This window comes from Halichondria panicea, chromosome 1, assembly GCF_963675165.1.
Source record: "Halichondria panicea chromosome 1, odHalPani1.1, whole genome shotgun sequence".
Classification (NCBI taxonomy): domain Eukaryota; kingdom Metazoa; phylum Porifera; class Demospongiae; order Suberitida; family Halichondriidae; genus Halichondria; species Halichondria panicea.
Window position 1 is genome coordinate 2,677,479 of NC_087377.1, and position 14,499 is coordinate 2,691,977.

General features: G+C 40.4%; 2 protein-coding genes and 1 long non-coding RNA gene across 3 annotated transcripts in view; 2 read left to right on the forward strand and 1 right to left on the reverse strand.

Annotated features, from left to right (window-relative positions):
• The first annotated feature begins 111 nt into the window (after nucleotides 1-111).
• On the forward strand, nucleotides 112-2,401 carry LOC135332491 (uncharacterized). Its single transcript, XM_064527721.1, has 4 exons — nucleotides 112-288; nucleotides 441-488; nucleotides 1,362-1,463; nucleotides 2,058-2,401. Exons 1-4 carry the CDS (start codon nucleotides 202-204, stop codon nucleotides 2,187-2,189), a joined length of 369 nt encoding a protein of 122 aa, XP_064383791.1. The 5' UTR covers nucleotides 112-201; the 3' UTR covers nucleotides 2,190-2,401.
• A 2,248-nt stretch (nucleotides 2,402-4,649) lies between these two features.
• LOC135333964 (uncharacterized) lies at nucleotides 4,650-7,610 on the forward strand. Its single transcript, XR_010394151.1, has 2 exons — nucleotides 4,650-4,934; nucleotides 7,531-7,610. It is a non-coding gene; the product is annotated as an uncharacterized LOC135333964 (long non-coding RNA).
• Nucleotides 7,611-8,061: 451 nt separating this feature from the next.
• Nucleotides 8,062-14,499, reverse strand: part of LOC135331221 (uncharacterized) — a 6,748-nt gene continuing 310 nt past the window's right edge. Inside the window, exons 2-12 of the mRNA XM_064526306.1 lie at nucleotides 14,283-14,430; nucleotides 13,579-13,688; nucleotides 13,039-13,176; nucleotides 12,653-12,790; nucleotides 12,088-12,206; nucleotides 11,130-11,230; nucleotides 10,831-10,952; nucleotides 10,241-10,383; nucleotides 9,557-9,720; nucleotides 9,080-9,175; nucleotides 8,062-8,460 (exon numbers count right to left, since the gene is read on the reverse strand). Coding sequence (XP_064382376.1) covers nucleotides 8,303-8,460; nucleotides 9,080-9,175; nucleotides 9,557-9,720; nucleotides 10,241-10,383; nucleotides 10,831-10,952; nucleotides 11,130-11,230; nucleotides 12,088-12,206; nucleotides 12,653-12,790; nucleotides 13,039-13,176; nucleotides 13,579-13,688; nucleotides 14,283-14,430 — 1,437 coding nt within the window. The 3' untranslated portion in view covers nucleotides 8,062-8,302. The remainder of the gene's footprint in view (nucleotides 8,461-9,079; nucleotides 9,176-9,556; nucleotides 9,721-10,240; nucleotides 10,384-10,830; nucleotides 10,953-11,129; nucleotides 11,231-12,087; nucleotides 12,207-12,652; nucleotides 12,791-13,038; nucleotides 13,177-13,578; nucleotides 13,689-14,282; nucleotides 14,431-14,499) is intronic.

Here is a 14,499-nt window from a genome sequence, read left to right on the forward strand (position 1 = left end):
AGTGGTATTAACGGATCTGAACTATTTTAGCGAGAGAGTTTAATTGGAGACAAATCGGCCTGTGGTTGGTGCAGTCCCCACCCCTGTTTCTTTAGAGTGTGGTAAAGATCGTTAAATTAATAACAGCCTTGTCTGCACTTTTAACTAATAAACAAAAGGATCTCTAGCTCTTGTTTCTTCCAACAAACCCAACATTCCGCCATGAGCTCGAGCAACGAGAAGGCCCCATTGGTTGGTGCCCCTGAGCAGTCACCAATTTACCGGGAGAAAACACAGACTAAGACCTTTGTAAGCCATAAATAAGTTTGAAGATTTTGGCATGCCTATTACAATTATCAATCTTTACAGCCTGGTATATAAAAGAGGAGTATTTCCAAAAATTGCGTGAAAATCACATTCCCCTTGTAAAGTAGCACTTGCAATTTGCTTCTTTTCCACAGAAATACATTCTATTTGGGTTTGTTGGCGTCGTCATTCTGAATCTGCTGGTAAGTATCTCGAGACATAATTATCAACCAATTAATTAACTGATGTAATTGTATAATTGAAACATTATGCGTTGATTGTACATTTATGATACAGTGGAACCTCTGTTAACAACCACCTCCGAATAAAGGCCAGTTGCTATATAACGGCCAGGCACCCAGGTCCCAAATGAACAGTTTGTGTACAAAACAACCTCTCAACAAAGGCCACCTCTGTATAAAGGCCAAAACATTGTTCCCCAAAGGTGTCCGTTATAGAGGGATTCCACTGTTCTAGCTCTAACACCACTCACCTTTTACACTTAACGTTTCAGCCTGAACCATTTCCATAATAGACGATGAAACAGAAAATTGGTCAATCGTCCTCAGCCCAACTTGCTGTTTCTCAAAATCCTTTGAGTCCGTTTTCCTGTTTTCACAATCTCAATTCCATGCCTCTTTGATAGTCTAACATGTGGTGAACTATAATGGACCTAATAAGAGTTGGGCATTTTTGTCTATAGAGGTGGTTAGTACCGACCACCACCACCGACCAGTGTGGGAATATCCCTGTGTATTATACAGTACACACGATTGTTACCCCCACCACACACACATCACACACACCACACACACACATCACACACATGTCATACACACCTCTTAGTGATCATAGTCTCAGTACGATTGTTACCCCCACCACACACACACACACACACACACGCGCACACACACACACACACACACACACACACACACACACACGCACACACACCACCCTCACACACACACACACACACACACACACACACACACACACACACACATCACACACACACCACCCTCACACACACACACACACACACACACACACACACACACACATCACACACACAGATCTCAGTGATCATAGTCTCGGTGATGGCTGCTCTCCACAATGGATTATTTGCTCTCCTGTTGGTCAGTCTCTTGTCCTTTGCACAAGTCGAGTTCTTTTTGGTACGTTGCACACACACACACACACACACACACATACGTATACAATACAAAAGCCTTTTTTCATAGTATAAGCCGGACATTTATTAAAGTACCTCTAGACAGCGTATGCATGTCATATGTTTCTACTGCAATTTCTCTCTGATAATATATAACTAGCAACACAAATACTTTATACGGTTATAGCAGCACTTTGAACGTGGTTATATCACTCCATACATAAGTACGTAAATTTTGTGTATATACCGTATAGCGGGTAATTTTCGTGGGGTAAAATAATTATTCATTATTTTCGTGGTCAAGCTGACCTCCACAAAATTTTAACGTAGGCGTGGCTTATCAGAACGTAGGAATGCAGTGCAGACCACGAGACTAAACGAAATTTTTACTCACCAATACCACCGGTTTTCGAGTTGAACAAATTTTTTACCCCACGAAAATTACCCGCTATATGGTAGCATTTGCTCTCGTGAAATAGACCATCTCCTCTTATTGGTAGTCATTTGAAAGCTCTCAATGAGACGAATCCAATGGTACCCATATGATCACACCCTCACACAACACACACACGCACACACACACACACCACCTTTTCAGCTGTTCTTCATTCGTCGTGACTACTTGCCCAAGAAGCACTACTGGGTTGTCTTTGTGGTCGGAGTGTTTGTCATTATCGAAGCTATCTCAACGGACATTATAGTACTATCCCTTGAACCCTCTAACCCTTGAATCTTGAACCCTTGAACCGTAAACTAGACTATTTGGCACTGTTTTATTGTTTTGAAGCACTGTTTTATGTCGTACTGATTACCAACGGACATTATAGTGTTAAGTAAACTACTTTTGTATAGATGTATAATTATTTTGGCACTGTGTTAATTAAAAGCACATCCTGAATCTTGTATTACCTACTGACGTATAATAATTGAATGAGATGCCAATTTGATTAACTAATGGAGCTATAAGTATGTACGTAACTTTGAGTTTTTGTTTGGGATCAAAGTTCAACTACATGTAGTACGATACGTGCAGCCGTGTGTAGGGCGTTGTGAGGTTATAGGGTAATCAGTATGCAATGGAGTCAAAATATTCAGCCTGATTATCATATTTCCAATTTACATATACGCACCTAATAACAAAAGCTCGAGTTACATAACATCATTGTTTCAATTCTGTTTAACCAGGTTTTGATAATCTAGCTACTATAGTTTGTTGTGTCTTGACGACATGAAATATTGGCAGTGGTCGGAATATGATGTGTATACTAACTTAAACGTTACGTAATCATTTCTTCCAAAAGGCTGACTTGAAAACTCTTTCCACACAACAAACACACACAACACACACACACAACACACACACACAACACACACACACACACACAACCCACACACACACAACACACACACACACACACACACACACACACACACACACACAACACACACACACACACACACACACACACACACACACACACACAACACACACACACACACACACACAACACACACACAACACACACACAACACACACACAACACACACACACACACACACACACACACACACACACACACACACACACACACACACACACACACACAACACACACAATACTATATATAACATGCAATATTATAATTAGTGGACTGCACTAGTTCAAATACAGTCTGTACGCTTTATTTAGATCACAAGCAATAATATACATGGTGTGCCATGTGTACAAAATGCGATAGATAATGCCTTTATTAGCAGATCTATTGTATGGAGTTGTACAATGACCGGTAGTGGTTTGACAATGTGCTCACGATCAGGGCAATATAATTATAACATTCGATGGTCTGCACTCGAACAATCCATACAATGCGTGCATGCCCCCAGGGTATTTGTAGCTCAACAATACTTTAACCAAATTAGCCATGTACTAGAAAAGGCATGCAATGTGAACGCGGTAATTATAGAAATGACCATATTAAGTTAAGAGGGGATATATCTTTGCAATGTCTTACCTTAGTGTTGCTTACGAATGATTTTAGTTCCATTTTGTCACTAAAAGCACCTCTCTCTAGACTTACGTAATTTGCAGACAACCACTAATTAAAACGCGACACACAGCTGGAGTAGAAAATGCTTTTCAGAAGTGTTTTTCAAAGGTGAATTTTGACTAAGGATTTTTGTTTTCAATAGTTTTGGGCGTGTAAAATTATGGTTGATTTTTTGTCTCAACAAAAGAACCAGTTGCCAATCAACTGAACCCTAAAAACCACAATAGAGAGACAATTAAACTATTTGTAGAGAGGTGTGGTCCTGGATGCAAAATAGCACATAAGACCTATATAGTATAGTGAAGTGGTTCACTATGTAAAGGTCAACACTATTATATAATAATTATCTCGAGCAGTTCTTTTTTACGATTTGCCCCAAAATTCGAAGTGAGCTGCAAAGGGCAGTCAGTCACACATTGACATTTCAGCATCTATGAAGGTGCTAAACAAAATCATATGTTATGGTACAAATAAGGCTTGCATTGATGCTACAATACCTTGAATACCCACAATAGCTGGTGGTGCATGCAGCTATAGAGACTATAAAGCCTTTTGATGTGTGCATGCTCTATCAAAATAGCTGGTGTAGTTGTCAGCTTGTGTGGTGTGTTCTGCTGTGAATAGATCCTTTCATTGAGTGAATCGCTATCTCTGTACTTGATTGTGAATACAAAGAGGGTATAATTGCACATTCTAAATAGGCCCTAAAAAATTAATTTTTTCATGAAGTCTCTTCTTTATGCAGCTAAGGTATTAAATAATTTATTTTTTGGTGAATGAAAATATGTGTTGGTCATGCAACTATCCCTTGCACTACTGTACATACAGAGGCTAGAGATTGCACGAGATATTCTCGCCAGAAACTGAGAAGCAGTGGTTAGCGTGGTGGCCCCATGTACCAAGTCTACTACAGTAAGGTGAAGGGTTGGTGATTACACAAGTATGGTTATCCTAACCCCTTAGCAACAACCAAGAAATCATAAAAAGGATAGTGTGTAATCAGCTTCATCTATTACACAGATGTTGGAAGCTATGTCCTCTTCAAGTGTAAGCCCTTTATTGTGGTAAAGTTCAATGAAAAATTATGTCGATTACATAAGCTTTTATTTGCGCATGCTTGCACAGTTTCGAGGCATGCACAGTTCAGGTCCATATAAAAGAGGAGCTCTACAGCTAGGAAGAGCAACACTTAGAGCTGGTCCAGTGAACGCCTTGGCTTCCTCCTGCAACAACTGGTGGAGATGATGGTCAACCACAGAAGAACACAAGCCCTAGCAAGTGCCTCAGGGAAATCCAATAGCAACCTGACCCCCACTGACAGGCCTGCATTGAAATAGGAACAAGACTGAAGTGAGTAGAATTGTTATGGCAAAGAAAAGGCTGCTTGGAGGAGAAGCTTGGATTGGCTAGCTGAACTAATGAAAGAGGTGAAATAGAACATGGTTAATGTCGAGCAAGCAAGCATGCTTCGATATACTAGTCTGTGGATATTTGTAGAATGCCATTGGAATTGTTGATAGTTCATGACCGTGACCATTCTGCAAGGATGATATGCTTTAGCCTCGTGTATAATTATATGCGTGCACTATATAATGCAGTAATTAAGTTGTGAGCTTTCATTTTAATAGAGGTGATTACATGCAATAATGAATCCTTTACGTCCTTGCTGTCCGTTCTGTTGTAGGAGTTTGTACAGTAAAAAGGACGCAGCTAGTCCTGTAATGTATTATAGTACAATTAATACTTCCTCTACTTCGATCTACTTTCACAATCTGCCAAATCATCACACTGGCCGTTAATTACAAGAACAATACACATTTAATTTAAGGCCTATATATAGACCTACTTGTCAGATTTAATTACTTCTATGTATATAATTATACTTCTAATGTTAATACATCAACTGTTGTGCAGTAGCATTGTCAGTGCCAACTCATGATCACACATCAATGATAGCCATAAGAGTGAGTGTACCGGCTGTTTATATTGAACTTCTTACTTTTGTGGTTGAATGTCCGCCCTCGCATCTTTTAGGGATATAAATGTGTCTGTCTATGAATTTCACACTATGTGCCAAACTGGTGCAATTGTTGCTAGCGGCGTGGCCTTATTATCACCATCACTATGACTTAGTGTGGTCGAGTGGGTGAGCAGTCAGTCAGATATTTTGACCTTACTATATAGCCTCAGGACCTACACCTACAAGTATGATGTAACACACTGCCTTCAGTTTCAAAACTATATCTTAAGCTACCTTGTTGTGTCGATCAACTTAGAGTACCGGCGTATAATTACATGCATGTACATGTATGTAGTGCTACATTCAATTGCTTCTCCGACAAGAAGTTTTTACTTGGCACCTGTACCTATATATACGCAGCAGTTATTATAGCATTTCTTTGTGCGTGCATTTGTGTGTCCTTTTTAGTAGGTACGCAAAGTTCGTTCAATTAATCACGTTAAGGTACGTGACACTGTATAAGGAGAGCCTTACATAATAGCATCATGCAGTCACAGTGCACGTAACGTACGTACGAGCATCTCAACTAAATATAGCAACTCTTATATGGAACATGACACAATCACATGCATTACAATAGGCATTATTTAAATTGGAGGTGCATGACTTATTGCTGCACCTGATCACATGTCATTGTATGTGTGTGTGTGCATGTGTGTATATCCGGCCTGATATAATAATGCCACTAGATGATACACGCACATCCTGGTTGCCAATCATGGTATTAAACTGGCCCTTGGTTACTATCATTATAAACAAAGTGTTCAGTGGCCAAAAATTAATTTATAGTTACAGATAATTATGGCAATGCTGTGGCAGTGAGATGACATCACACTATTACGACCAACACATTGGTTGTATTATAGAGGGTGGCCTGCTAACACAGGTCCAAACACATGCTATGGAGACTTTGTTAACCTGGCTGTATTATAGAGGGTGGCCTGCTAACACAGGTCCAAACACATGCTATGGAGACTTTGTTAACCTGGCTGTACTATAGAGGGTGGCCTGCTAACACAGGTCCAAACACATGCTACGGAGACTTTGTTAACCTGGCTGTACTTACGAAGCAATTTAATGCATATACTGCATGCATGGTGCTTATTAGTACAGACATATAACTGTTTTCACTTTTATAGTTTCTTTGTATTCGCTGAAGATTCGTTCTGTCTCTGTCAATATTGACATTATCAGATATGGATTCTCATAATCTTTACTGTCAGTAGTTAACGCGTGCAAATATTTATGACTCCAAATCCCTAATCGAAAGCTTCATAATTATTTTTAATTAAATATGGACTGTTTTGTCGATCTTGGGTAGTCTGTCTCCCCATGATATTATATTAAAGTGCATCCCTCGTCAAAATACTCTTAGATGATCACATGCATCCTTCTCGATCTGCCCACACGACGACGTTGTCTCCCCATGATATTATATTAAAGTGCATCCCTCGTCAAAATACTCTTAAATGATCACATGCATCCTTCTCGATCTGCCCACACGACGACATGCCTTATATAACTATTTCATCTGTTGTTAGGTTCTCACTGTAGGTTGCTAGGAGCAATTGCTCATCCTATATCCCAATAAGAAATCTTAATTGGATGTTTTGTATAAATAGAGAGAGAGTCAAAACATTACCCATGGTAACTATTGCATTTCTTACAACTATTAGGCACGTTTATCTAATAGTTATTATAGCCGACAAAATAATTAAAAAGCTGAAACTTAATTATACAACTAGCCTGTCTGCATAGTTAGTCTGGTTCTTGCGTATATTGCAGTGCTATAATTTGTGTATACTCTAAAGCTGGCATTGACATGATGTAACACTCAATAGATTACGTAACTATTATATAAGGAGTGTCAACTTTGTCTGCCAGTAATTAGGTCTTCCGATACTTTTGTGGTTGCTGTGGAATAATATTATTATATTATTTCTTTGTTGTCTGTATTAATGTTGTCTATAAGTTTATATGTTTTCACATCCTTTTATATACAGGACGCGTCATAACTCTGTGCTCACTGGAATTCCAAGCCGAGTCCTCGAGGGGTTAAATCCTGGCACTGCGGGGTGTGCTGTCATGTATTGTGGAGGGGAGAGGGTTAAAAACGTAATGACCCCCACCCTTCCATAATACCTGCCAGGGCTCTCTCGCTAAAACAGTGCTCGTACAAAGGAGGCTATAAAGAGGGATAGGAGGATAAAGGAGGCTGTAAAGAAGGACAGAAATATAAAGGAGGCTATAAAGAAGGATAGAAGAACAAAGAGGGACACAGGAGGATAAAGGAGTCTACAAAAGCTAGGGGACAAGAGGAGACTCCATGCCGAGGTTGTGTGCTGTCATGTATTGTGGAGGGGAGAGCGATCAAGGTCATGTGATACCACTGACCAATCAGATGATTGCTCACCTCTCCATAGTACGTGTCAAAACACGTCTCAAGTGGCATTCTACAAATCTACAAATCAAGTCATCGATCGAAGGATTTATAATAATAATAATTATTTATTTTAATTGGCAGTAAGTGTACGTTTTGATATAAAAGTGTAATAAAATTAATTATGTAATAAATTATGTCGTATTGAACAACAAATAAATTATTATAATGACGTATACGCGTATAATAATTAAACAAAGCAATGAAAAGTGATCATTCGATTTGAAAGCTGATAATCGCCATAACGACATAAGTCACTACTAACAATAATACTTTTCTACTGACAATGTTCACATATACAGTCTTATTGAGGGAGGCTACTAACAGAGGGTTCATTAGATCCATGATGACTCATCGTCGGTGCTGTGAGATCCGTCGTACGTATCGTCATAGTGATAGCGCTTGTGGGGGGAGGGTGGGTTGTAATAGTGCACACTCGACGGTGGAAGGTTGTCTCTGGATCCAGTCATACTGCTGCTCCGTCGTGCAAGCACTACAGTGGATGTGGGGAATGGGTGTGGTTTAGTTATACACTGTAATTATACCGTAGAGCGCAAAATTTTTGAGGGGATTTTTCGCTGTTTTCGTGGATTAACAATCTTTCACAAAATGCTTAGACGAAGATATACAAGGTCATTAAATAGCGCGAAATGTATTGCTAGAGCAAGCACTACAGTACGTGGGTGTGGTTTAGTCATTATTTTTACTAAATAGCGCGAAATGTATTGCTTTTAGAGGCCATTCCACGAAATTTAAGGACATCGAAAATTTCAAATGATTATTTCGCTGCTTTCTAGTGCCTGTTTCAGTTAACCCCCTCTAAACATGTGGACGTGTGCAATTGGCAATATGGCTAGGTAGGGATGTGCCTAAATTTTCAAATTCTGGCAATTTATCCTCATCTCAAATCAATTTGCCTTTTGATAGCAGCCTAACATGTGGTAAACTAGGCCTAAGAGGTGTCTTGAGGTGGTTAGTACCAACCACCACCGACCAGTGTGGGCACATCCAAGTAAAAGTTAATTCTACAGTGCTTATAATTATAATTATTATAGTCTAAGAGCACAATCCAATGATCATGCAGCTTAGTTACAAGCACTGTGGTGGCTCACCTGATGGATTACTCTGACTCAGGGACGAGCCCAATACCAAGGTGGGTGGGGCAGGGGGCAGGGCTTGACTCAGAGAGTAGTTAGATGCACTTGCACCTAGTGTGTACATGTGTGTAGGAAGAGGGGAGGGAGCTAGAGACAGAAAACAAAAACATAAAAAAATATATGTGCAGTTTTCACGTCGACACCTTAAACTGTAAGATTCTTATTCTATGACGTTGGACTCCTTGTCCTCTGATTTTAGGTGACTCGATACATGCAACAGCCTTGGTACAGATTGCTAGCTATAATACACTGTATAAAACTCGATCATCATGCTGCTATCACAAAGATCGAAGTATCATAATTAAATGTAAACATATCTTTTGAAATTAAACATTCTCAATTAACACAAGTTATGGTTCACGTAGCTCCGAAAAGCAGCTCCGAAAACAGGCCTGATTTTATTAGAAGCAGTAGACACGTACGGTCACTTACTCTGCATGTAGGAGCCATAGAACATCTTAGTGGGTGATGGAGTAGCAGTGTCGTGGTCAGGAGGGGAGTGACGGGAGGGTGTGACATCACGACTCTGTATCCTAGCCATCGCTAGTCGCTCCAGTAGAAGACTGTTCCTCTCCTGAGATGTTAGCAACTCTTGTCTGTGTGTGTGTGTGTGGTGGTGGTGGTGGTGTGTGTGTGTGTGTGTGTGTGTGTGTGTGTGGAGTAATACATACATGTAAGTATGTAGTAGACCTTTCAAAGAGGTACAAAATGCATTCTTTAGAATTGAAATTCTGGCTCAAGTTATAGAGAATCTTCTGAAATAGCTACTTTTCCGAGAAATCACTAAGTAATTCATGGTATTCTCATGAAAACAGGGTAGAAAGCAATTGCTACTTTAAACACATCATTAGATAGGCATTTGAATATTCATTCTTTAAAAATGAATTTCTATCTCAAGTTATAATTATACCATCAAAGATAGCTAGCGAAATAATATAGCAGAGAATTCACAAAGACTATAGTATAATAATAGCCCATATTATATCAGGAGTATACTCATTTTTTTCTACAAACAGAAGATTTGGGCTCAAAAGAAAACAAACACTTAATTCTCGTAAATGAAGTTATCAACCATCAAAGACTGATAGTACAGATTGAGGTGACACTACAGGTTACCTGAGATCGTAGTTTTCATTTTGTGCTTTTTCAAACTTCTTCTGCCATAGTGCAGTGAGAGCCTCGGAGGTGGCCAGTGCTTGTCGTCGATCCTCCTCCGCTCTATACAGCTGCTTCTGATATTGCTCTGCACGCTTCATAGCCTGCGTTAGTTGGTTGACATGGCAACAACTAAGGTTATAATTATACATGACAGCAATCACGTAGTATAAATAACTACCATTATACCAGATTATTTTTGAGGCACTAACTTTTCGAGGTTTTCGAGAATTTACCTCGAACTTTGTGCCTCAAAAATTGGTTTATTGAAAGACCTCTCTCTACTGTAGGGATGTGGTCATTTGAACTTTTATCCTTGAAAATAAAATCCGTGAAATGTTTAGTTTAAGCAATCCCCTAAAATGTATAGTGCCTCAAAATTACTAAAATAGCTGAACTTGATACTACCATAATAATTATTACATTGTACAGGCTGAACTGATTATTATTGGCAATTAAAAGTGGGTTCAAAACTGGAAGTAACATGATTTCCAAGAACTGTTATGAAAGGCAAATCTAATAATTATTGTAAGCACATCGTTCATGTTAACCTGTTCGTATTTTGAATTGGCTTTGTCCCGCTCTTGTTTCATTTCCTTGACGTGTGCTAGCAGCATCGAGGGATCGCTCATGATAAGACTGCCAGCATCATCACCCTCCGCACCTCCTGCTCCTAGGGGGAAGGTTTAATCGGCCGTAACTTTATTATAGAGAGGCTAATTTAAAAACCAAACGCTGCATTCAATAACTCTAAAATAGTCGATATGCTTACACGTATATGTACATCACAAATCACAATCCAACGAACACTATTACAGTTAATTCGTAGCATACTTTAAATATAACGTACCTCCACCTAGTGATGCTAGTGACCCGTGTGACCCGCCCACTAAACTGTCGGCTTTACGCAGTGAGTTGCGTGCAGACGAGAGGCTGTCCTCAGGGTCGTACCTAGATCACGTGACAATCACATGACAGTGAGTATACATGCACAGTGGCTGTATTATAGAGGGTGTCCTGCTAACACAGGTCCAAACACATGCTATGGAGACTTTGTTAACCTGTCTGTATTATAGAGGGTGGCCTGCTTATAGGGACACCACAATAAGCTTCACTGTACAACTACTCAGGTGGCTATAATCCATTGTTGATACCATTTGAAAGGCATTTTTCTCAAATTAGGATCGTAGCAATAAGAGTCCCCGATCGAACCATTGATTAAACGGAGGAGGGGGGTTTTCAAAGTATTGTACATTGCCTTCATACAGAAGATAATTATTAGTGCTGGAGTCTTTGCAACACACAAGTAAAAGTGTATAGTATTGTGCGTTGTTTATATGGATTTTGTGCACTGTGTATGAGCATTCCCCATAACTATAAGGAACCACCGTGCTCAACACTTTCATTCATGTGTTCTGAAAACTCCAGTAATCATTAGTAAATACTAGTTGCTAGGATATGTCCTTGGTACACTGTGACAATTTCCTCTGATATTGATATTTCCCCAGACATGTAGATCTTGTAGATCTAGTTTCTTTGTAATTTTGCAGGCTTAGGCTGCCATAAATCTATTTGGTTGCTTTGAAAGCAAGCTTTTCCACAATACTCTCTGACAGATTGAAAGCGAGTTACCATGGTAGAGGAGTAAATGCACAACATGTAGCCAATCACAATAGTAACACTCATACAACAGTTACTAGGGATTATGGCAACGTAAACACGTACCCTCGGGCTTGGTGGGTTTACTGCCATAAATATATAAATATATAACTATACACCACACTGATGGCCTCACAGGTACTCATTACCTGTGGAGTTCCTCTCTGAGTATTCCAACTTCTGCTTTGAATTTGTCTCTTTCTCTGGCTACCTCAGAGCATGAACTGGCCAACTCTTGATACTGCTTCATCAAGGTGCTGGTCTGGGCCTGAGGGAGGGAGAGCAAACAAATCTAATTTCTACAAGTCGGAGCTGAGAATTAGTTCTTGTACATCCAACAAGTCCTACATGTATGTCGTTCTGTGAACGTAAAGCCATTTCCTATGATCGAAGTTCCATTCAGTCTATAGGAAATTCGAGATACTAAAATTAAACTGAGGATGCAAAAGACCATTGAGAAGAGAAAGTGCACACACGCTTACGTAGCTTAATTGCAGTACGGGAAGACTAGTAGCACGTAAACTATCAAGTTTTAGCAGAACTAAACCATAATTATACTCATTTGCTCATTGCCAAGTGGGGTACATGTACAGTCTTGCATGTCCAGTACATGTACTGAACGTACATTACCCTACAGACTACAAAACTGGCAAGCAATGATTGCAAAGTCGTGTACGGAATATTAATATTAGTCAACTTAATTTTCGTCATTACCTGTGCCAGTTCGTAATCATCGTATGCTTTATCTCGCTCGTGCTCAAAGCTCACGGCCACCCTCGTCTGCGTCTCCAACTGTAGCTTGAGGTGCTCCAGCGAGCCACGCCCACCACCACGACCTTTGCCCTTTCCCTTCTGTACGTACACGCACGTGTAGGAAATACAGATCATACAAGGTTAATATACGATAGCCCAAATATAGCGTTAAACGGTTGTAGCATGTGTGGGGGTGATACCTATGCCTGTACGTATAATTACGTATCATTTACACAGCTATTGTTATTGGAGGCAATTAGGTGGTTTACATAAGCAGCTATTGAAATTAGAAACAATAAAGGCACACCATACATACATTTACTATCGTCACTATGCTGAACTCTGACCTCTGGGGTTTGTGGTCCACTAGCGATGAGTTGTTGTAGCATATCCAGTCTCTTCTGTAGTTCATCTCTCTGCTCCACCACACGCCCACACTCCTTGACGGCAAATCTCCAGCTATCCTCGTGCTTACGACTGCTTGACTGTGCGTGTGTGTGTGTGTGTGCGTGCGTGCGTGTGTGCGTGAGGTAAAGGAACAACGACAAATTTCCAATTATCTTTGTGCTTGACTGGGTGTGTAGGTGGGACGGTTAATATGGCTAAAAGGGACACATAGTACAGAGGGATGTGTCCACACTGGTCGGTGGTGATGGTTGGTACTAACCACCTCTGGACATAAACAACCATCTAGCTCGTTTACCACATGTTAGGCTATCAAAGAGGCAAAGTTGTGTATATTTGGGATCCCGTGCAAGAGTTTTGATTTCTAGATTTGAAAAATAGCTACCACTTTGAAGATTCTGGTCACACCCCTCAAGCTGTATACAATGCTTATGATGTGGGAATATTGTATGCCAATATGTACATTTCTCTAGTTGACGTACCTCGAGGTTGTTTCTTTCTGTTAGCAGATCTGACACTTCCCTTTGCACTAGTGCCAGCTCTGCTTCAGTGATACGCAGTCTGGTGCGAATGTCCAGTGTGGATATGCCCGCTGTGAGGGTGTGGTGTGTGTGGGGTGTGTGTGTGTGTATGTGTGTGGTGTGTGTACTGTGTGGTGTGTAACGTGTGAGGGTGGTGTGTGTGTGGGGGGGGTGGTGTGTGTGTGTGGGGTAGTGTGTGTGTGTGGGGTAGTGTGTGTGTGTGTGTGTGTGAGTGTGTGTAGGGTGTGAGGGTGTGAGGGCTAAGACGAGGCATATTAGTGTGTGCCCATAGCAATTACTACACTGTTGCAAGGCAACACAATGTTAGTACTGGTTCTAGTTACAGTACATGTACATCAAGACAAGGTGATCCGTTTCCCAAGGTTGTAAAGGAAGCAACAATGCAATTTCCTTGGCATATGCTAGTATATCAACAAATACCTAACAAATGACCACATACATTGTAAGTTGTACATGTCAATATTGTGTAACAGTGGATATACAGCAGAGATGTGCCCACACTGGTCGGTGGTGGTGGTTGGTACTAACCACCTCTTAGGCCTAGTTTACTACATGTGACAATATAAAAAAAGGCAAATTCGTGATTGCATGAAGATTGAATAGCCAAACATTTCAGGCAACTGACAATACAGTCTAGTGCTTACAAGGTGAGAAGAACTCTGACTTCGGTCTTGATCCGCCATTACCACTGTCTCTCAGTCGACTCGTTCTTGTTCGTTTATTACGGAGTGGCACGGTGACCTGCTGACCGTTGGGGGGTTGGACCAGTAGGGAGGGTGACCCCTCGCTCATCTGGGGGTAGGGAGGGTAAGGGGGTTTAGAGGTGGGAGGGGCATTGATGTATGTAGAGACTATATCGTA